General features: G+C 39.2%; 1 protein-coding gene across 6 annotated transcripts in view; it reads left to right on the forward strand.

The window, feature by feature from the left end:
• Positions 1–5,496: 5,496 nt before the first annotated feature.
• Positions 5,497–23,923, forward strand: part of ggctb (gamma-glutamylcyclotransferase b) — a 32,063-nt gene continuing 13,636 nt past the window's right edge. Inside the window, exons 1-4 of one of the 6 annotated variants that reach the window (XM_041794491.1) lie at positions 5,604–5,628; positions 12,252–12,344; positions 18,332–18,441; positions 18,531–18,619. Coding sequence is in view for 2 of the 6 variants with exons in the window: in XM_041794490.1 (XP_041650424.1) it covers positions 16,157–17,338 (1,182 nt within the window). In the remaining 4 variants the exon portion in view is untranslated. Of the gene's footprint in view, positions 5,629–12,245; positions 12,345–16,060; positions 17,466–18,331; positions 18,442–18,530; positions 18,620–23,923 lie in introns of those variants that run through there. The other 5 variants (XM_041794493.1, XM_041794490.1, XM_041794494.1 and 2 more) reach the window with 5 other exon arrangements.

Genomic DNA, 23,923 nt, shown 5'->3' on the forward strand with positions numbered 1-23,923 from the left:
AGGGCTACCAGGCTCTCATTGGCACTAGCTTCAACATCACATGCTCCATCAAACCTCAGTATGAAGGAGGAGAGTTCCAGCTCATCTTCTCTGACTCCGTCTCAACACAGAGCTACACCCTGACAGCAGTCAACCATTCTACCCATTTTCTGTTTCCTCCTGCAACGCAGAGCCATGGAGGGCAGTACAGCTGTGTTTATCACCTCTATGTTCTCTCCCAGAACTTCTCCTCAGAGAGCCAGACTCTTTCTCTCGCTGTCGGAGGTAACTTCTCTGATTATCTGGCTCAACCAGTGACTGTCATTCTCCACCAGTATATTCACATTCACTCCTGTAAGACTCTCTTATCTGAACAGGTGTTCACTCATTTCTGCTCACGTTACTAAATATTTTATCATCACCTCAGAAAGAAAGTAGTCTCATTAAAACTTTCTCCACACTGCTGACATGTTAGCCATGGGGTTTCTAATGCTGCTATGTTATTGGTGTGTTGACGTTCTGACCCAGTGTTCCCAGTTAGTGACAGCTGATGTAAATAATCAGGGTGGAGAAATCAGCTCAGATTGCTGATCCTGGATCAGTTAAAATGCCAAAATCAGCTCTGATCTGATACTGAGGTCCTGATCAGGACGTCCCTGATGAAGATGTTTACTAAATCCCTGTCAGATTTCAGAAATGTTCCTGTTTTTATGACTTCAGGCTGCTGAGATAAATGAAGGGCTCTTCTAGATGTAAACGCTTCATAAACATTAACTTGACTCTGGTTCAGTGGTCTGAAGGTATTGAGCTGACTTTGTCATGTGATCAAATGTAATGATATCAAATCTGTTTCAGTTCCTCTGAGAGACCTGATCATCAGATGTGTGGTCCTGATTGGTGGTCTGCTGATATACGACACTGCCCTCTACTGCTACTATAAGGTACTGCACACATCTTTATTTAGTGGAGGATTCAGACTGTTTGGCATGATAACATTAGGAGAAAGCTCTGAGTGATTTTACTGATTTAAAGAGAGTTTTTCTGATTTCTCTCTCAAGGTCAAAACCAGACGGATCCCCAGGGACTACTGATGTGTTTTTCTTGATGACTGCCTGTTGTCTCAGTGAAGACGGTGGAGCCAGAGACCTTTTTATTGACATTTGTCCACATTGTGGGTGTCTGTGGGACCACAAGGGGGATCCTCTCAGAGATACACTGTCATTATTAACAACTGGAGTTTTGGGCTTCTTATCTCAATGTCAGAAACATTTTTTTCATCCACCTTATTACTAGCTCCCATGATTCTTTGCGTGAAATATGGGCGCAACTTCCGGTCCTTTCTATCTGAATGGGACTTTGCATAGAAACGAGATGCTAAACGTGATTATAAGAACAATTTGGACATTAAAATATGAAAACTTCCCCTCAAATGGGATTATATTATTATTATTATTATTACTCTTGTCTTTATAGTCCCAGAAGTTTAACATTCATGTGACATTACTGCAGCACACATATTTTTAAAGTCCAGGTTGTCCTGAAGAAAGGATGTGCAGAGCTTGACTGTGCACCGCAGGGCTGATGTTTTACATGCTTTTTAAGACAAAAAGTCCAGGAAAGACCAAACGTTTCAGGGCTCAGGGGGTTAATTATTACCTGGTGATGTAAACAATTATCACCTGGTGTTGTCTTTTAGATTGAAGGATCTGTTAGATACGTGCAACTGCTGTATTTGTTTGGTATTTTCCTCTGTCTCGTGTAACCTTCTGCCTCTTTTATATGAGATATGTATCATTCATTTAACAATTATTACTGTTCATTTATTCATTTACTGTACTGTTCATTTAAAGAGTAAGTAAACCCTCAGACCACTCTAGTCAGATATAAACATGTATATGGGTAGTAGTGCTGTTGATCAGTTAGGGCTGACATTTTGGTTTTTTAGCACAAAGTTTAAGTTCTGCTTCTGTGTTAAAAATGAGCAGAGAGACTGCCCTCTACAGGCTGAAACTATCCACTGCCACTGATTTTTTCAAACATTTCTACTGGCTGATCTGGTGCCGTCTGTCATCACCACAGAGATCAACAGTAACCGCCCGCTTTTCCCCTTACTGCCACTTCACTGGTAGAAGCCACAGCCAAAATGTGAAGCTTCACCAGTCAGAGATGTTACTGTGGCACTGTAGGATTGTGGGTAATGTAGGGCTGTTGACTGAAATGATCTAAAAACATGTTTTTCCTAAAACAGGGAGGATAACATACAAAACTGTGGGGTCTATGTACATCAGTGCTCCTCCACTGGTCAAGCTTCAGGACCCACCATCAACTCCTCTATCAGAAACTTCTGATATTTTCAACTAATTAGATTTATCTAATAGGAGCTCCTATAGATTGGACTTCATAGAGTATAAAACATGACAAATCAAAGAGGGAGGTTAAAAAAGCATGTTTTGGCCATTTACACCGGATGCAACCTCCTGGTGTATCTGTAAGACCTGATGTGATGTCAGCTCATTGTTGATGATCTCATTGTTCTTAAGACATGGAAACATCAACTGCATCATGATTTGTTAAAATCCACATTTAGAAGACAGATTGGATAAAAAAATCTCTCTGGTTTTAGCCTCTTTAGGCACCAGAGAGAAACTGATGGATGGAAAGGTTCTTAAAGTTCAGCAGTGAAAAAGGATTGGTCAGCTTATCTTTCTTATCCCCTCCCTCCAAATGTCCGTGACGTTTTTTTTTTTTTTAAGATTTATTTTTGGCCTTTTCATGCCTTTATTTGATAGAGGAAGGACGGTGGATAGACTTGGAAACAGGGAAGAGAGTGGAGAGAGACATGTGGCAAAGGGCCACAGGCTGGATTTGAACCCCGGCCGCCCGCGTACGTGGCTAGCACCTTAAACCACTCGACCATCTCATCGATGTCTGTGATTTAAAGGCATTTTTGAAATTTCAGGTTTTGATGAATTTCAGCTGAAACTCTGGGGTTTAGTTAATCTTAAATATTAAAGTTTTTATATATTTTTGTAGATTAAAAGTTAAGTTTTCTTTGATTTGATAAATATGACAAATGCATCGGTATATTGAGTTTAATTTTGCTTATTGTGAGGCCTTCTCTGCTCTGCTACATCTTCTGCTTCACCTTCATCTGTGACTTTACACATTAGTTTTAAAGTGAATGTGTAAAGTCACGTTTGGAAATAGACCTGGGGCTTCAAACTGATAACAGACATGGACACCAACTAGAAAAACTCCACTGATGCTTCTTGACGTCTGTGGGTGCATGGTGGGACTGGGTTCATAGTTCATCTTGTTGAAAGGTGACTGAGCCTTGGCCACTAAAAATGAGCTGCTGGCTTTAACACCTGTGATGTGTCATTTAGAGAAAACCTGGGTTGCAGCATTTACCAAAGTAAACCAAACCACCAAAAAGAGGATTTGGCTGAGCAGAGAGTGGTCATGGTTTTATCACTTGTGTCCTGATTTTGATCATTTTTAGTTTGGCTTCAATAAAGATTAAAAATGTAGTGTAACACTCGTGGTTCATTTTCTCATAAGAGTTTTCACATAGAAGGACGCCGTATCACCCTGAGCAGAAGCTGCTCATACCCTATTATAACCAGTTTGGGCTACTGTTCAGTAGAAGGTGAGGAATACACTGTAGAGAGTAAATGTAAGGACTGGACCAGAGTCAGAAGAGTGTAGAAATGACCGGAGCCAAGAGAGGAACTAGTGAAACAGAGCAGAGGACTCTTACTGGAATGTTGAACACTGTGGTGAACAGGATTGTGGGATCCAAGGTAAATTCAAGTTAAAATGTCCACTACTTATCAAAACACACTGGCAATAACAACCCAACATAATAAACTGTGAGCACTTTAAAGTAAAAGAGCAATCAGGTATTTCTGAGGTTTTTCTAAGCACCACAGTTGTAGCTCCAAGTCTGCAGCAGACCGGTATGAATGGAGTGGTATCTGAGGTCTCTGGAGCTGTATTTGTGTGTACAGTTCAGTCCTACCGTACTTCATGATGGAGTGGAATATGTGAGTCTTCCTTAGCCAACCGTCTCCTTACAGCAGGTCACTGGATCAATGGCTCACCATCCAGCACTGGAGAGGTCTCTCTCTGGACTCTCTGAAGTCTTCTTCTGGGGCTCCTCCAAAGCCTCTGACTTAAGAAGTCTGACTCAACAACAGACCTATAAACCATGTCAGGATAAAATGACTTTCTAAGTTAGGTTAGAGGAAATTCACCAATCCTCTATAAAGAGTGACTAAAATGGCACAGGTCTGTAGTCTAGGGCCGTTTATTCTCTCTGTTCTGGCTACAGTTCCTAAAGATTTACATGTGTAAGGCATCCATAAAGTGTGTGTGTGTAATCTGTGAGTATTTAAAAAGAGGGACAAAACGAGTTAAAAATTATACATGTATTTAAGAGTGCATCCAATAGAATTGAAATTAGGCAAATATTCATAGAACAGATATTATTGTGTGTGTGAAACATAAACTATAAAATTAGGAAAAAGGTGCCTGGCAGTCACGGAGACTCTCATAGATCCCTCTAAAATAATTGTCAACATTAAATATAATTCACATAGCAACGTAATGAAGGCACACAGCATCTGCATTTCCTACGAATCACCACTAGATGGCAGAATGTGCTAATAGGTTGAAATGGGCCAGGCTCCTCAGGAGAGACCAGGAGAAAGAGCTCCTGGAGGCTCCCAGCCTCAACTCAGCTCTTAGAAAAAGTAAAAATGTTTGACAAAAATCCAGTTTATAATCCATAAGAAACATTAATCCTGCTGGGTAGAATCTGATCCTTCATTTCTTAGGTTTTAAGCTTCTAGTATTAGTGATTTAGTTTCTTTTAACCTTAGATAATGTGTTAATTCTTTATTTGGATTATTGTAAATACTGTTTAACAAGTGAATACGTTTCCTGGACTGTGCCTATGTTACAGGGTGATTATACAATGTTGAAGTTTGTCAAAATTCATTTTTATGTTCATTCAATGTTCCTTTAATGTTTCTGATAAATATTACCTTATTCTGTCCGGATCTAAATCCCATTGAACACCTATGGAGAGATCTCAAAACAGCTGTTGCAAGAAGGCACCCTTCAAATCTGAGAGACCTGGAGCAGTTTGCAAAAGAAGAGTGGTCCAAAATTCCAGATGAGAGGTGTAAGAAGCTTGTTGATGCTTATAAGAAGAGATTGGTTTCAGTTATTTTTTTTTCCCAAGGGTGTGCAACCAAATATTCAGTTGAGGGTGCCAACAATTTTGGTTGAGAACCACTGGCCCAGACTGACGATGGATGATCCTGTCAACAGGATTCCTCAGGCTCCTGGTTTATAAGCGGCCAGGAGGGGTAAAAAGAATAAATAAAACATGGCATGTGCAGACACTACAGGCCAGTTACATATCAACCCTTTAACAGGATCAATGAAAGTTCTGCAATCTGACCATCCCTCAGATTAAGTATTAAACCACAGCAAACATCAAAGTCTGATAAGTCATCAGACCAGGTTTCTGCTCTGTCTTAGTCGACTAATCAGATTCTATTCTGTCAATGAAAACACGGATTTAAACACTGGATTTTATATTTGACCAACAGGAGTTTTTCACCCTGAAGACAGTCAAAGGTACCACTTTTTGGTTCAGTCTGATTATGGTGCTGATGTTTTTGGAAGTTGTTTCCCCCCACTGTTGACCAGTATTTTGATTCAAATGATGTGAATTGACTCATATTTAACATGACTTCATATAACTCCTGCTATGAGTATCTGTAGAGCTTTTGCATGCTTCGTCCCAGTCTGACCCACCTGGTTCTGCCTGACCTGGACAGCAAAAGGGTCATCTTACAGCACTAATACTAAATAAACACTTCTGTTGATAGATTCCCCACAGTAATCAAAGAAGGTTAAAGTTTATACAAGGAAAGTTTAAAATCCTTAAATGTCAGTATCAGATAGCTGCAAATAATGTGAGGAAAAGTAGAATAACATCGTCAGTAGTTAAGTCTCAGTTATAAGTATGTTAATATCCATACGTTAAGTAGGCTGGTATGTCTAAAAAAATTAGAATATTATGAAAAAGTTCATTTTTCCCTTTGATTCCATTACAAATATTCTAGATCAGTGGTTCTCAACTGGGGGATCGGGACCCAAAAGAGGGTCACAGAGCAGGTTTCAGTGGGTTGGGAATGTGTCTAAAAAAATGGTGGCAAAAGTTTCAGAAGAACATGCAACCATACTGTTTATTTTACTATTTTATTGTGATAATGGGTACATTTGAATGTTTTTATCAGTATTTCAACTCATTCATCTCCTTTTCTTGCAATTAAAGAGCTGATTTTACCACGTTAATGAAGTCATTTCTCAAGATCACTGGAAAACCGGCTAAAATTGACACGTTATCATGGGGAACGAGGGGTGTAAAACATGTCAGTTTTGCCCTGCCTCCTGTTCCTGTCATAAATCCTGTTCCTTTCAAGATCTTAACTCTTGTATGGTGTTTGGGTCTGTGGGACCAGTTTTTTTTTTTTTATAAAAAAAAAAATGATATGAGTAATTATTTTTTCAAACTTAGACTCATTGGCCTTGGCTCATTTTCTGTGAAGAACATATATCAGAACACATTTTCAGTGACTACACACTTTATACTCCCCCACACATTTGTATTACATACAGGATGTACGGGTCCTGTGTACCTTGTACCCTGTCTACCTCCTTTCTGGGCCTACTGTGTGTATGTGTGTGTGTGTGTGTGTGTGTGTGTGTGTGTGTGTGTGTGTGTGGGGTGTAAGTGTGAATTTTGTGTTTCTGCGCCTGCCGTTCCTGCACCAAGTTGCTAACCCTGCAAAGCAGATGGATATGCCCGTTTCCTTGTTTCTCACTGGTGAATCCATCTTGCATAACTCCCATCTGAACTGTTTGGGCCCGGTTAGAAAGTGACAGGACCAATCAGCGACGAGGGGCAGTACTTTCAGGTGCGGCAGAGTCGTGAAGTAAGCAAGCAGCAGGCCGGTGCAGTTATGGCAAAAAGAGATTGACGTGGATGATGCTAAAGCACCAGTTTTATCAGACTGTGATGACATTTCTTCGTTAAAAGAAGAAAAACGAACAGCATTGAGTTGTTTTCTTGTCAAAATTGACAAAAGTCGTGTACTGGCATGTCTACAGTTGCGCACGCACACCTCGGTTATGGCTATGTCACGTGTTTTGTTGCTCTGATTGGCCTGTAAAGATGTGACAAACAAAATGTTCATCCAATCACTCTCCGAGTTTTTTTTTCAAAGGCTCTGCCTTTGAAAAAAAAACTCTGCCCCTCATGTGTCGTATAAGCTGGTATGATAAGGCAGTCTGTTCAGTGAGGCTGTGTTGTCTAGACTGACCTGGTCACTGTATGCGTTCAGTGTCTGTTTTGTAAACTGACTTGAATGTGTTAAATTTCTGTTGAAGTTCAAACAGATAAAAATCAATAGTTATGAAAAATTTGCAAATTTGTTGAATTTTTTCCTCTCATATTTTGATTATATTACATTTTATTACAAAACAAACTAAAAACGAGTAGCACTTTAATTCATAAATGTGATCCAACAAAGGCAAATATTAAACATAAATGCTTTTTATATTGGTTATAATTTGGATGTATTGAACATCTGTAGAGTATTTTAACATAAAATTGTTGATTATGTTGAATTAAAAACCCACAAATGCAGCGAGTCCACTAGACCCACAAACACTGGCTGAATAACAAAAATATGAACACCACACAAGGGTTAAGTGAAACATTGTTATTTACTTAAAGTGTATTCATTGTTGAAAATTTTGGGAAATTTGGGTCACAGTTTGTCTCAAAGATACTGGTGGGTCCTGAGAACCACTGTTCTAGATGCATCATGTTCACACTGAGATATGTCAAAGGGCTTGTTGTTTTCATCTTGGCTGTGGCTTATACCATAAAAAATCTAAAATCCATCACCATCTCAGAACAGCGGAATATTATGGAAAAGTCCAATTTCTTGGCAATTGTGAGCTTTAACTCTTTCATTTTGACTCAGTACACACAACCACAACTATGGGCAAGAAAACAATCACTAACACCCTCCATATGTGGTAAGCCACAGAAAGTCACTGCTGAAAGGCCAGGCAGTTCTCAGAGGCTGTATCAACGCATATCCATCGAAAAATGACTGAAGGGAAAAGTGTGGTAAAAAAAAAAAAAAAAAAAAAAGAGGAGCACAAGCAACAGGGGTGAGCTCAGCCTTCAGAGTATTGTTAAACAAAGCAGAATCAAGAACTCAGGGGAGCTTCACAAGGAGAGGACTGAGTCTGGAGTCAGTGGATCAAGAGCCACCACACAGACCAGTCCAGGAAAAAAAAAGTACAAGTGTGGTGTTCTCAGTGTGAATCCACTCCTGTACCACAAAAATTAATGAGTTAAATTAGGGGGGAATGAACTTTTTTAGTTTGTTCTAATTTTTGATGCATCTGTACATGGGATAAGGATGTTTACATGGGCTCTGTTTAACTTCCCAGATAGCCAACACTGTCATCAGAACTCCTTCCATACAAATATCAGAACATGTGTCTGCTTCAGGTGGAACTAGAACAAATAGATGCTTAGTATCCATTCTTCTGACTCCATTTAACCACACAGTAATCCACCAGTTCATAGTCTGTGGAGGCAGAGGTGTTAGTGTTAAACCCAAACTGACAGCTTTGAATGCAATGACAGATTGTAGCTCGTTGGCCTTTTTCTTTAAGTAAATCTACAATATCTGATTGCAACTGAATGCAGCACCAGATAACTCGACCTCCCTCTTAACTGTCGCTTCCTTCTGACCTGGACTGAGCACTGCTGGATGTGAGGGAGTGGGCACAAATGAGCAGTGGAGTGAACAAGGTAAAAGACCACCTATCTATGAAGTTATGGCAGTATTCTGCAGAGTGCAGGCTGATGGAGCTGTGATGCTGATAGTAGTCTGGTTTAAGAACGGTCTCAGTAATCTGGTTTAATAATGGTCTCGGTAATCTGGTTTAAGAACGATCTCAGTAATTTGGTTTAAGAATCTTCTCAGTAATCTGGTTTAAGAATGATCTAAGAAATCTGGTTAAAAAAAACGTTCTCAGTAATCTGGTTCAATAACGTTCTCAGTAATCTGGTTTAGGAATGGTCTCTGTGATCTGGTTTAACAACGATCTCAGTAATCTGGTTTAATAATGATCTAAGAAATCTGGTGTGATAACGATCTCAGTAATCTGGTTTTAGAACAATCTCAGTAATTTAATTTAAGAACGATCTCAGTAATCTGGTTTAATAATGATCTAAGAAATCTGGTTTAATGACAATCTCAGTAATCTGGTTTAAGAATGATCTCAGTAATCTGGTTTATTAACGATCTTAGTAATCTGGTTTAATAATGATCTAAGAAATCTGGTTTAATGACGATCTCAGTAATCTGGTTTAAGAATGATCTCAGTAATCTGGTTTAGGAATTATCTCAGTAATCTGGTTTAATAACGGCCTCAGTAATCTGGTTTAATAACGGTCTCAGTAATCTGTTTTAAGAACGATCTCAGTAATCTGGTTCAATAATGATCTCAGTAATCTGGTTTTAGAACAATCTCAGTAATCTGGTTTAAAAATGGTCTCAGTAATCTGGTTTAAGAACGTTCTCAGTAATCCGGTTTAATAACGGCCTCAGTAATCTGGTTAAATAACGTTCTCAGTAATCTGGTTTAAGAACGGTCTCAGTAATCTGTTTTAAGAACGATCTTAGTAATCTGGTTTAGGAACAGTCTCAGTAATCTGGTTCAATAATGATCTCAGTAATCTGGTTTAGGAACAATCTCAGTAATCTGGTTTTAGAACAATCTCAGTAATCTGGTTTAAGAACGATCTCAGTAATCTGGTTTAAAAACGGTCTCAGTTATCTGGTTTAAGAACGTTCTCAGTAATCTGGTTTAAGTACTATCTGAGTAATCTGGTTTAAGAATGATCTCAGTAATCTGGTTTAAGAACGTTCTCAGTAATCTGGTTTAATATCGTTCTCAGTAATCTGGTTTAAGAACGTTCTCAGTAATCTTGTTTAATATCGTTCTCAGTAATCTGGTGTAATAACAGCCTCAGTAATCTGGTTTAAGAATGTTCTCAGTAATCTGGTTTAATAACGGTCTCAGTAATCTGGTTTAATATCGTTCTCAGTAATCTGGTTTAATATCGTTCTCAGTAATCTGGTTTAATAACGGTCTCACTAATCTGGTTTAATAACGGTCTCACTAATCTGGTTTAATAACAGTCTCAGTAATCTGGTTTAATAACGGTCTCAGTAATCTGGTTTAATAATGGTCTCACTAATCTGGTTAAAGAACGGCCTCAGTAATGTGGTTTAAGAACAATTTCAGTAATCTGGGTTAATACCTTTCTCATTAATCTGGGTTAATACCTTTCTCATTAATCTGGGTTAATACCTTTCTCAGTAATCTGGTTTAATAACTTTCTCATTAATCTGGGTTAATACCTTTCTCATTAATCTGGGTTAATACCTTTCTCAGTAATCTGGTTTAATACCTTTCTCAGTAATCTGGGTTAATACCTTTCTCATTAATCTGGGTTAATACCTTTCTCAGTAATCTGGTTTAATACCTTTCTCAGTAATCTGGGTTAATACCTTTCTCATTAATCTGGGTTAATACCTTTCTCAGTAATCTGGTTTAATAACTTTCTCATTAATCTGGGTTAATACCTTTCTCATTAATCTGGGTTAATACCTTTCTCAGTAATCTGGGTTAATACCTTTCTCATTAATCTGGGTTAATACCTTTCTCAGTAATCTGGTTTAATAACTTTCTCATTAATCTGGGTTAATACCTTTCTCATTAATCTGGGTTAATACCTTTCTCAGTAATCTGGGTTAATACCTTTCTCAGTAATCTGGGTTAAGAAAGCTGTCGGGATCACTTCCCTTAATTCCTGTCTGCGTAACAGGAAGGCCTGATAGTGGAGTTTCATCCTGAGTAAACCCTGATTCACAGTGAGAGGTGGAAATCTCAGAAACAGCCTCTGCTATCTAAATCTGAGAAGATACCCTGATCAGGACAGGATCAGGTTTACTTTCATAAACTTAGGGTTCCTGTCTGTTAATATGCTGAGGTTAAATACTACTGAACAATCTTGACTTTGTTTATATGTCAAATGATTCCAGTGAAGGTTTCGACGTCACTTTCCCATTTCTGTTTTTTCCAAGATATGTTTATTGAAACTTCACACATGGTACAGACATCAGAGATTCACGAAATTATAGCTATATAAGAAGTCTGAGGATTCTTTTCTTCTTTTGTAACAAGGTGGCTTTGTTTGCCATGATTAAGTATCCTTTAGCCTCTCCCTGCCTCCACCGTGATGTAAAGTAAGTCCACCACTGCTCCCTCATGTCTCATTTCACTTTATGAGATCTACAGACACCTCAGTGGATGAGTCAAAGGTTCCTGAACTTTCTAATGTTCTCTTGTTTATTTTTTAAAATCTATAACAAGTTCATTTTTCCATAAAGCCTGATAACTCAAACAATAACCAGAAAATTCTCTTTTTGGGGGGCGCAAACAGGCAAAGCAGGGAAACATTTTTTTCCTGATAATTTAATCATTTTATTAAATTCTAGAGTGAGTCAATAATCAATAGGTTAAAGTTAAATTAGGATATGAATTGATGCTGCAAAAATAAAGTCTGATCAATTAAATGTGCTTTTTTAATTTGAAAGAAGACACACCAGTCAAATACATTTTTATAAATCTGGTGCAAAGCTAAGACACAGGGACAGACTTAATCTGAATGTTTCTGACTTCCTGATTCAGACTCTTTTTTTTTTTATCAGATTAGAAAAAAATGTACTGAATCCATCTGGGGCTGCATGGCGGCGCAGGGGTTAGCGGGTGGTTGCCTCACAGCAAGAAGGTCCCTGATTTGCTTTCTGGTCAGGGTCTTTTTGTGTGGAGTTTTTAATTTCTCCCTGTGCATGCGTGAGTTCTCTCGGGTGCTCTGGGTTCCTCCCACCACCCAAATCATGCTCATTAGGTTAACTGGTGACTCTAAATTGGCTGTAGGTGTCAGTGTGTGCGTGTCTGGTTTTATGTTTCTACAGATCAGCCCTGTGAACGACTGGTGATCAGTCCAATCCATGAATCCATCTGAGCTGGCATGGGGGTGTTTGTTTTCTCTCCCAGAAGTTTCTTATCAGATTTGTCCTGTCACCTTTTCACAGCTCCCACACAGCTCACTTGACGTCTGCAGAGTGGGCGGGAATTCGACCATTAATGGGACAACTTCCTGTACAGAGCAGTGGACAGCTTTTATGGTAAAATGTCATCAATTCCTAAATATCAATCAAACTGTTTAATTTCTCACACGTAAATCCCTGGATTGCACATTTTACACATGAAAATGCACTTTTCATATTTAATCAAAATTACTACCTTGTGTTGAACGCCTGTGGCTGATTAACAAATGAAGAAAGAGACAGATGAAGAACCATGACACCTTCTCCAAGAAGAAGCCACTAACTCAGTTAATAACTTCACTCATGGGGCAAAAGTGCTTAACATCAAAAACAGTAATAATCCACCAGAAACATAAGCAAAGGAACCCCAGCAGGGATCAGGGATCAACAGACAATATCTAAATCCATCTAAACCCACTGCCCAAGAGCAGCTTATGAGTCAAGGTGTTTCTACCTGCTGACTGAGAGTCATGTGATCATCATACAGTCATGAATGAAAGTATTGGCATCCCTGGAATTTTTTTAGAAAATACACCATTTCTCCCAGAAATTGTTGCAGTTACAAATGTTTTTGGGAAACACATTTTTATTTTCTTTATGTGCACTGGAAAAACAAAACAAAACAAAAAAAACAAAAAAAACAAAAAAAAACCAGACAAAAAAAACAGAAGAAAAAAGACAAAATTGTCATAATTTTACACAAAACTCAAAAAATGGAGACAAAATGATTGTCCCCCTTTTAAAACTGTGGGTGAATCATTTTATTTCCAGCATGTGATGCTCATTTAAACTCACCTGTGGCAGTAACAGGTGCTGGCAACCTAGAAATCACACCTGAAGCCAGTTAGAATGTCTAAAAGTTGACACAACCTTTGTGTTGTGTGCCTGTGTGTGTCACACCAAGCATGGAAAAGAGAAAGAAGAGCCCAGAATTGTCTGAGGACTTAAGAAGCAAAATTGTGTAAAAATATGAACAATGTCAAGGTTACAAAACCATCTCCAGAGATCTTGAGATTCCTTTGTGCACTGTGTGTAATATAATCAGGAAGTTTATAACCCATGGAGCTGTGGCTAATCTCCCTAGACGTGGACGGAAGAGAAGAAATGACAAAAGAATGCAACGCAGGATAGTTGGAATGGTGTATAAACATCCTCAGTCAACTTCCACACAAATTCAGGCTGTCCTGCAGACTCGGGGTGCAAAAGTGTCAGCTGGGACCATACAGTTGAAACCAGAAGTTTACATACACTATATAAAAAGGCACATAAACTTTTTTTTCTCACCGTCTAACATTAAATCAGATTAAACCTTTCCTGTTTTTGGTCAATTAGGATTACCAAAATTATTTCTATTTGCTAATTGCTAGAATAATGAGAAAATGATTTTTTTAGACAATTTTTATTACTTTCTTCAAAGTCAGAAGTTTACATACACTAAGATTACTATGCCTTTAAACAATTTGGGAAAGCCCAGATGATGATGTCATGTCTTTGGAGGCCTCTGATAGGTTTATTGACAACATTTGAATTAATTACAGGCACACCTGTGGATGTATTTTAAGGCACACCTGAAACACACTGCTTCTTTGTGTAACATCATGGGAAAATCAAAAGAAATCAGCCAAGATATCAGGAAGAGAATTGTGGACTTGCACAAGTCTGGTTCATCCTTGGGTGCAATTTCCAGATGCCTGAAGGTGCCACGTTCATCTGTTCAAACATTTATACCCAAGTATAAACACCATGGGAATGTCCAGCCATCATACCGCTCAGGAAGGAGACGGGTTTCTATGTCCAAGAGATGAACGTGCTTTGGTCCGAAAAGTGCATCTCAACCCAAGAACAACAGCAAAAGACCTTGTGAAGATGCTGGCTGAAGCTGGTAAGAGTGTGTTGTTATCAACAATCAAACGAGTCCTGTACCCACATGGGCTGAAAGGCCACTCTCCCAGGAAGAAGCCATTACTCCAAAAGAAACATAAAAAAGCCAGATTACAGTTTGCAAATGCACACAGCGACAAAGACCTTAATTTTTGGAGATATGTTCTGTGGTCTGACGAAACTAAAATTGAACTTTTTGGCCATAATGACCATTGTTACATTTGGAGAAAAAAGGGGGAAGCTTGCAAGCCTGAGAACACCATCCCAACTGTGAAACATGGGGGTGGCAGCATCATGTTGTGGGGTTGTTTTGCTGCAGGAGGGACTGGTGCACTTCACAAAATAGATGGCATCATGAGGAAAGAACATTATGTGGAAATACTGAAGCAACATCTCAAGACATCAGCCAGGAAGTTAAAGCTTGGGCGCAAATGGGTTTTCCAAATGGACAATGACCCTAAGCATACTGCCAAACTGGTAACAAAGTGGCTTAAGGATAACAAAGTCAAAGTTTTGGAGTGGCCATCACAAAGCCCTGATCTCAATCCCATTAAAAATTTATGGGCAGAGCAGAAAAGGCGTGTGCGAGCAAGGTGGCCTACAAACTTGGCTCAGTTACACCAGTTCTGCCAGGAGGAATGGGCCAAAATTCCTGCAAACTATTGTGAGAAGCTTGTGGAAGCATATCCAAAATGTTTGACCCAAGTCATACAGTTTAAAGGCAATGCTACCAAATACTAATGAAATGTATGTAAACTTCTGACTCTCAAGAAAATAATAAAAAAATGTCCAAAAAATGATCTCTGTCATTATTCTGGCATTTAGCAAATAGAAATAATTTTGGTAATCCCATTTGACCAAAAACAGGAAAAGTTTAATCTGATTTAACATTAGACAGTGAGAAAAAAAGTTTATGTGCCTTTTTATATAATGTATGTAAACTTCTGGTTTCAACTGTACATGGTCATCTGAATGAGATTAAGCGCTATGGCAGGAGACCGAGGAGAACCCCACTGCTGACAAAGAGACATAAAAAAGCCAGACTGGAGTTTGCAAAAATGTACCTGAGTAAGCCTCAATCCTTCTGGGAGAACATTTTGTGAACAGATGAGACTAAGGTAGAGCTTTTTGGAAAAGAACGTCATTCTACTGTTTACAGAAAACAGAATGAGGCCTACAAAGAAAAGAACACAGTACCTACAGTCAAACATGGTGGAGATTCAAAGATGTTTTGGGCTTGTTTTGCTGCCTCTGGCACTGGGTGCCTTGACTGTGTGCAAGGAATCATGAAATCTGGAGACTATAAAAAGATTTTGGGCCGCAGTGTAGGGCCTAGTGTCAGAAAGCTGGGTCTGGGTCAGAGGTCATGAGTGTTCCAGCAGGACAATGACCCCAAACATACCTCAAAAAGCACCAAGAAATGGATGGAGACAAAGCTGGAGAGTTCTGAAGTGACCAGCAATGAGATTTGTCCAGATCTAAATCCCATTGAACACCTATGGAGAGATCTCAAAACTGCTGTTGCAAGAAGCGCCCTTCAAATCTGAGAGACCTGGAGCAGTTTGCAAAAGAAGAGTGGTCCAAAATTCCAGTTGAGAGGTGTAAGAAGCTTGTTGGTGGTTATAGGAAGAGATTGGTTTCAGTTATTTTTTCCCAAGGGTGCAACCAAATATTAAGTTGAGGGTGCCAACAATTTTGTCTGGCCCATTCTTTGAGTTTTGTGTAAAATTATGTCAATTTTGGCCTTTTTCTTCAGATTTTTTGTGTTGTTCCAAAGCAGATAAATGAAACATGTATACCAAAAATATTGTTATTGCAACAATTTCTGGGAGAAATGGTGTATTTTCTGGAAACATTCCAGGGGTGCCAATACTTTCGTCCATGACTGTATATGTGTTTGTGTGTGTCCACAGAGAGAGGACGACTATAAACGTCACCATCTGAGTCTGATCCAATAAAGATTCAGGGTTAAACGTGGGATTGGACTGTAGAAGAACGACCTGCAGAACATGGAGACCGCACCAGTGAGGAGAAGGAGATCTAGTAAAGAAACTCCTCCTGATCTTTCTGATGCCATGAAAAACCTCCATTTAGAATCAGAGTCATTCATAAAGTCACATGATGGCAGAGAGCAAAGGATGAGGCAGATTGTAGATGAGCTGAAGACGATCTCTGATGAAGTGAAAGAGGAGCAAATGATAGTTTATATGCTCCGAGCCTCAAGTTATGCTGTTATTGGGGGGATAGTCTTAATGGTAACAGCAGCAGTGGCAGGACTAACAGGAGGAGCAGGAGGAGCATTGCTGGCACTAATAGTAGGAGTGCTGCTAGCAGTAATAGCAGCAGGAGCAGGTCTGCTAACAGCTTTCACAGAAACAGTACCCACAGGAAGAGCAGCACTAGGAACAGCACTAGCAGGAGCAGCAGCAGCAGGAGCGTTGCTAGGAGGAGCTGTAAAAGGCACAATACTGCTGCTAATAACAGCAGTGCTACTAGCAGTAGTAGCAGCAGGAGCAGGAGTAGCTACAGCCGCAGGAGCAGCAAGAGAAGAGGCAAGGAAAGTCATCCTAGCCTTAGGGGCAGCAGCAGGAGGAGATGTAGGAGACGATGCATTCATGATACTCTGTGGAGCATCAGTAGTAGTGGCAGCAGTAGCAGTAGTAGTAGCAGTGGCTACAGCAGCAGGAGCAGTGCTAGCCCTCATAGTAGGAGCAGATCTGGCAGTAGGAGCGGTATCAGGACTAGCAGGAACAGTGGGAGCCATCATAGCAATAGTTGGAGTCACTGCTCTTATCACTGACACTGTCATCACAACATTCATAGAGAAAGGAGGTGCAGATCGAGTAGAAGGCCTGGTGAAAGAGTTAATGCAGAATGTTGAACCACTCAAGAAGAACCTGGAAGAAATGGAGAAGATGCTTCAGAAAATTCAGACTGATTCAGGACAAGAGTCTCAGCAGAAGGAAGTAATCATGGCACCGCTAAGATCCGCCGTAGCTCTCATTCAGACAATCAGAGATATGCTGACGATCCTGAACACCATCAGGGTCACTCCGAGCCCCGATGCAGAAGAGGAACTGAGAAAGTCCATCATAAAGTCAGCTGAGCAGAGCAAGGAGGTCACTGATAGTTTCACTAAGATGAAACTGGGACTGAAACAGAGAGCCAGTGAAACAACACCAGAGCAGTGAATTAGTCTAAAACAGAACAATTACAGTGTCTGGAAAAAAGTTTTACCCTTTTGATGATTTTATAAATCAGTCATGGCCAAGATTATTTGGCCTTTTGACAAAAAAAAATCAATCAAACCCTCCTTAATGTCACAGTAAAAACAGATTTCTATAAATAATGTCAAATAGATAAAAATATGTAGTGTAAAACAAGTGACTGCATAAATATTCACCCCTTTCAGTCAGTATTTAGTAGAGTCTCCTTTGGCTGCAATCACAGCCTGAGTCTGTGTGGATAGGTCTCAGTCAGGCTTGCATATCTGGGCGCTGCATTGTTACTCCATTCTTCTTTGCAGAACTGCTCAAGCTCTGTCAGGTTTCACAGGGATCAGGGCTTGAATGGCCCTTTTCAAGTCCAACCTCAAATTCTCTGTTGGACCGAGGTCTGGGCTTTTACTCGGCCACTCAAATGTGAGACGAACCTTGGTGTGTTCTTTTTGCTTGAACTCTCCCATGGTGCCATTTTTGCGCAGTCTCTTTCTTATTGTTGAATCATGAACACGGACTTTGACTGAGTCAGCGAGGCCTGCAGGTCTTTAGATGTAGTCCTGTGTTTTTTGGGAACATACTGTAGAGTTATTTTGGTTGGGCAGTCACTCCACCATTCACAGTTTTCTCCGTTTGTGGATAATGGCTCTCACCATGGTTGGCTGGAATAACTCTTTGTAACCCTCTCCAGACTGACTGATGTCAGTGACTGTTTCCACTTTGAATTGAACAGTCAGTGGATTTACTCTATAGATCACTTTAATCTCACTTTCATAACTGTAAATATGTTGTTTTTGAAAATCAGTTTAAACATACCTATCATGTGTTCATGTCTCTACAGCTGTTCTTTTTGTTGATGATACAGTGGAGTTTCATGTTTGTCCTAACTTTTTTTTTACATTTATTTTCATCTGATTTCATCTTTACTCTCCCTCTGCTGGAAAAACCTTTGGATACTTTTGTCAGTTGGTGATTTTTTCAACTCTGTTCATGGTTTGATGAAGAGTGGGTTTGTTTGTGGGATACAGAGAAGATGCTCCTTATTTGTCGTGTCGGTGTTCCACACTGTGAATCATGTATGTATATACAGTATAAGGTGTATAATGTTGACTGATGTAGAAAAATGTCTAACATCTGCTGGTTCTGCTTGATGCTTTCCACATAGGCTGGTGGAAGGGCAGGATGATCCCAGAACAGCTACACTACTAAACATAAATAACAGCAATACAAGATAATAAAGGAAATGTTATGACTGTAAGTAATGTTGTTGTTGTTGTTGTTTTCAAAGTGGTCCTGACTAAACTATTGTTTTAATGGTTTTAGTAAAGATAAAAATTCACACGTTAATATGCAAAGGCAGGTATGCAAAGACTCCCACTAGACTGTGGTGTGCTGAATTCATCCGGTGCTTTATTCTAACTGCTCGGCCGTCAGCGCCATTATTAGTGACCACTGTTACACAGGTGGATGCTTATTGCACTGAGGCTGATTTGCATATAAAGGGTCATTTCCCCCCAAAATAATGGCAAAGTGCCAGATTTATGCCCATTTTATATTCTACCACAAACTCTGCTGATCAGTTTTAGGGTGAAAAATAGTTAAAAGTTGGCTTAAGTCGATTTTAGTTTGTCATAGTCAACCTTACTTACAGTGCTTAACAAATTTATAAGACCACCCTAACCCTAACCAGAGTAAGGTTTATGCCACAGCTGCCCTAAATTAACAGTATTGATAATTACCAAAATCATTTTTTATCTTTCTGCAATGGTTAATACACCAATATGTAGAAGCTCTTCAACCCAAATGATATTTTTAATGCTAAAATATAATTATTATTGTTATCCATGAATTTTTAAATTTACTGATTTACAAAAAAAACTGAAAAAAACAGTAAAGCTAATTATTATTTCTTGATTATTATTATGTCACATTATAGTTATTTACTTGCATTCCTGAACAGAAAAATGAGTTTTAGTGGTTGAATGTTATGCTTGATTCATTTCTGACCTCTCAGAGAAGCCCAGTGAGCCGGCTCAAATTTGGGTCGATTCAGTTTGAAATTCCTCATTCCTGTTCAAAATGGTAAAACATGGAGAGCTCACTGAAAATGAAAGAGTCCGCATTAAAGCACTTCATGATGCTGGATAGTCTCTGAGATAAATATGACAGGTGGTCTAATAAATTTGTTAAGCACTGGCTTGTGAAAGCTCAGAATGGCTAGCTGCCACACTGGCTGGGAAATAAAAGTGTTTTTTACACTTAAACTGACATTGAAAGGGTCAAATTCTACAAAATGCATTTATATTTGATATTTTTAATCAGGTCTGATCTTGATTTTGGTAATATCATACAAAACGTTTGAAAAAACATTAACATCTTTGATTTATTCTGTATTATGTATGCTGTCATTTTTAGCCTAAAACACCCTTTAGTGTAAAATATGAATCTCACACCAACTCAGAGATTATTTTTATTATTCTACTGAAACATCTATGTTGATAACTTTTGTCTATTTAGTCCTGCTTAGTCAGGTGTTGGGTCCAAAGATGAACTAACCAATGAGGTGAGATCAGATACACTATATAGCCAAAAGTATTCACTCACCTGTCCAAATAATTTAAATCAGGTGTTCCAACCACTTCCATGTCCACAGGTGTATAAAATCAAGCACCAAGGCATGCAGACTGTTTCTACAAACATCTGTGAAAGAATGGCTCGCTCTCAGGAGCTCAGTGAATTCCAGCGTGGTACTGTGATAGGATGCCACCTGTGCAACAAGTCCAGTGGTGAAATTTCCTCACTCCTAAATATTCCACAGTCAACTGTCAGTGGTATTATAACAAAGTGGAAGCCATTGGGAACGACAGAAACTGTGGAAGTGGTAGGCCACGTAAAATGACAGAGCAGGGTCAGCAGATGCTGAGGCACATAGTGCGCAGAGGTTGCCAACTTTCTGCAGAGTCAATCGCTACGGACCTCCAAACTTCATGTGGCCTTCAGATTAGCTTAAGAACAGTGTGTAGAGAGCTTGATGGAATGGGTTTCCATGGCGGAGCAGCTGCATCCAAGCCATACATCACCAAGTGCAATGCAAAGTGTCGGATGCAGTGGTGTAAAGCACGCCGCCACTGGACTCTACAGCAGTGGAGACGAGTTCTCTGGAGTGACGAATCACACTTTTCCATCTGGCAATCTGATGGACGAGTCTGGGTTTGGCGGTTGCCAGGAGAACGGTACTTGTCTGATTGCATTGTGCCAAATGTAAAGTTTGGTGGAGGGGGAATTATGGTGTGAACTTGTTTTACAGGAGCTGGGCTTGGCCCCTTAGTTCCAGTCAAAGGAACTCTGAATGCTTCAGCATACCAAGAGATTTTGGACAATTCCATGCTCTCAACTTTGTGGGAACAGTTTGGGGATGGCCCCTTCCTGTTCCAACATGACTGTGCACCAGTGCAAAAATCAAGGTCCATGAAGACATGGATGAGAGAATTTGGTGTGGATGAGCTTGACTGGCCTGCACAGAGTCCTGACCTCAACCCCATAGAACACCTTTGGGATGAAATAAAGCGGAGACTGAGAGCCAGGCCTTCTGGTCCAACATCAGTGTGTGACCTCACAAATACACTATTGGAAGAATGGTCAAAAATTCCCATAAACACACTCCTAAACCTTGTGGAAAGCCTTCCCAGAAGAGTTGAAGCTGTTATAGCTGCAAAGGGTGGACTGACGTCATATTTAACCCTATGGATTAAGAATGGGATGTCACTTAAGTTCATATGCCAGTCAAGGCGGGTGAGCGAATACTTTTGGCATTATAGTCTATGTATGGTGGTGTGGGACATTGAGTGGGTCACGTGTGTATGGCTGTAATGACAACAGCACCATCTGCTGGACAAATGCAGAAACTACATGAATTTATTTTGAAAGGTTGATTGAGCAAAAAAAAACCCTATACTTTATGATATAATACAACACAATACGACACTACTTAATACGGTATAAGAAGATACAGTACAGTACGGTACAACATGATGAGATATAAGATATGAAACAAAAGGACCTGATATGATAAGACCTTAAATCAATCAATCAATCAATCAATCTTTATTTATATAGTACTTTTCATACAATGTAATGTAGCACAAAGTGCTTTACACACAACAAAAAAATAAAAGAAAATACCCACACACACACACACACACACACAAACAACCCCCATCCCACCACCATCTCACCCAGTACCCCCACCCCCTTCCCCACTCTGTAGTCCATACTTTGGCAAACGTGTCATATATATTGGATTCCTTACCCACAGGAACATGCGCACTGAGGAAACGCTATTGTAAAGCTCCGAATGAGGAACACTGGAGGTTAGGTTAAAATCTTAAAACAAAGTGACAGTGAATGAAACAAAAACAGAAAAGAGGACACTAAAATAAGAATAAGAACAATAAAATATAGATCAATAAAACTGTATAAAGGATAAACTACTAAAAGGCAGTCCTAAGAGTTAAGATATGAGATAAAACCTACAAGAGACAACCTTAAAATGATAAACTAAAATTTTACTTAAAAGCTAGGCTAAAAAGGTAGGTCTTGAGTTTGCTTTTAAAAACAGTAACATTTGGCACAGCCCTCAGGTCTTCAGGTCAGCTGTTCCACAGACGGGGGCCGTAGTAATAAAAAGATGCCTCACCATAAGTTTGAGTTCTGGTTTTGGGTACTGTTAATAGAGAACTTCCTGAAGACCTGAGGGCTCTACTGGGCTCGTAGGGTATAAGCAAATCTGATAAATAAGAAGGGGCAAGACAATTAAGACCTTTAAAAACCAATAAAAGAATCTTAAAATCTATTCTAAAAGAGACGGGTAGCCAATGCAGAGACCTTAAAATCGGTGTAATGTGATCTCTCTGGTCCTTGTCAGCATTCTAGCAGCCGAGCTCTGGAGTTGCTGAAGATATGAGATATTCTTTTTGGGAAGACCAGAAAGGAGAGCATTACAATAATCTATTCTACAGGTAATAAAAGCATGGATTAATGTCTCTGCATTGGCTTGAGAGAGAAACAGTCGCACTCTGGCTATATTCTTTAAATGGTAAAATGCTTTCTTTGTGATATCGCGAGCCTGTTGACACAGATTAAAAGATAGTGCTTTGAGTTTGCTGACCAGTTTCTCTCTTTTGCCCCCTGCACCAATGACTAAAACCTGAGTTTTGTCCTTATTGAACTGTAAAAAGTTCTCTGCCATCCATGATTTAATAACTAAAATACAGTTAAAAAGGGCATCAAGTGGCCCTGTGTCATCGGGAGACACGGCAACATAAAGCTGAGTGTCGTCGGCATAGCTGTGGAAATTGATGCCGTGCCTCCTGATGACATTCCCTAAAGGTAACATATAAAGGTTAAAAAGAGTAGGGCCTAAAATTGAACCTTGGGGAACTCCACACCTCAAGTCATAAAATTGGGATGAGTGATCCCCAAGATTCACATAAAACTTTCTGTCAGTAAGATAAGATTTAAACCAGTTAAAAACAGTGCCAGAAATGCCAATAAAATCCCGAAGTCTGTTTAAAAGAATGTCATGGTCGACTGTGTCAAAAGCTGCACTCAGATCCAATAAAACTAAAACAGAAGATAATTTATTATCCATGTTGGACCTGAGGTCATTAACAATTTTAACTAAAGCTGTCTCTGTACTGTGATTTTTGCTAAAACCAGATTGATAACGTTCAGAAATATTTCTGTAATTGATAAAATCATTTAACTGGTTTAAAACAATCTTTTCTAAAATTTTGCTTAAAAATTGCAAATTGGATACAGGTCTAAAATTATCAGCTATGGCTGTATCCAGATTGCTTTTTTTCAGAGGGGGTTTAATAACAGAAGTTTTAAAAGCAGAGGGGAATACACCTGTCTGAAGAGAATAATCTAAAATGGTAAGAATGTCATGTTTAAAAAAGTCACAAGAGTTTTTAAAAAGGGATGCTGGGATGGGGTCTAAAAGGCAGGTAGTTGGCTTAAGTTGTTTAAAAACTTTATCAAGCATCTCAGCATCAACCAGGACAAAACTCTCCAGTGTTTCCTCATTTAAAAGCAAAGATCCTGAAGAATTAAAATTAGAAGGCCGAGAAAGTAAAAGGTTTGATCTGATAAAATCTATTTTACTGTCTTCACATGACAAATCTGGGTTGTAAAATTGGTTAAAAACAGGGTTGATTAAACAGTCTATTGTTGTAAACAGAATTTTTGGATTATTTTGGTTGTCATGAATTAGTTTAGAAAAATGTTTCTTTCTTGCTTGTTTAACTGCTTTGTGGTAGATGTTCAGTTGTGTACGGAATATTTCATAATTAACTTGCAGCTTGTTTTTTCGCCACCCCGGTTCTGCTTTTCTGCAGTTTCTTTTCAGATTGGTGATATTATTGTTTCTCCATGGGGGCTTTGGGTTTGATGAGACATTTTTCATTTTTATTGGTGCCACAGTGTCCAGAGCTGACCTAAGTTTACTGTTAAAATTGTTGACAATAAAATCACAAGAGGACTGTAAAACATTTGGGG

This window comes from Cheilinus undulatus, linkage group 8 (assembly GCF_018320785.1).
Source record: "Cheilinus undulatus linkage group 8, ASM1832078v1, whole genome shotgun sequence".
Lineage (NCBI taxonomy): Eukaryota > Metazoa > Chordata > Actinopteri > Labriformes > Labridae > Cheilinus > Cheilinus undulatus.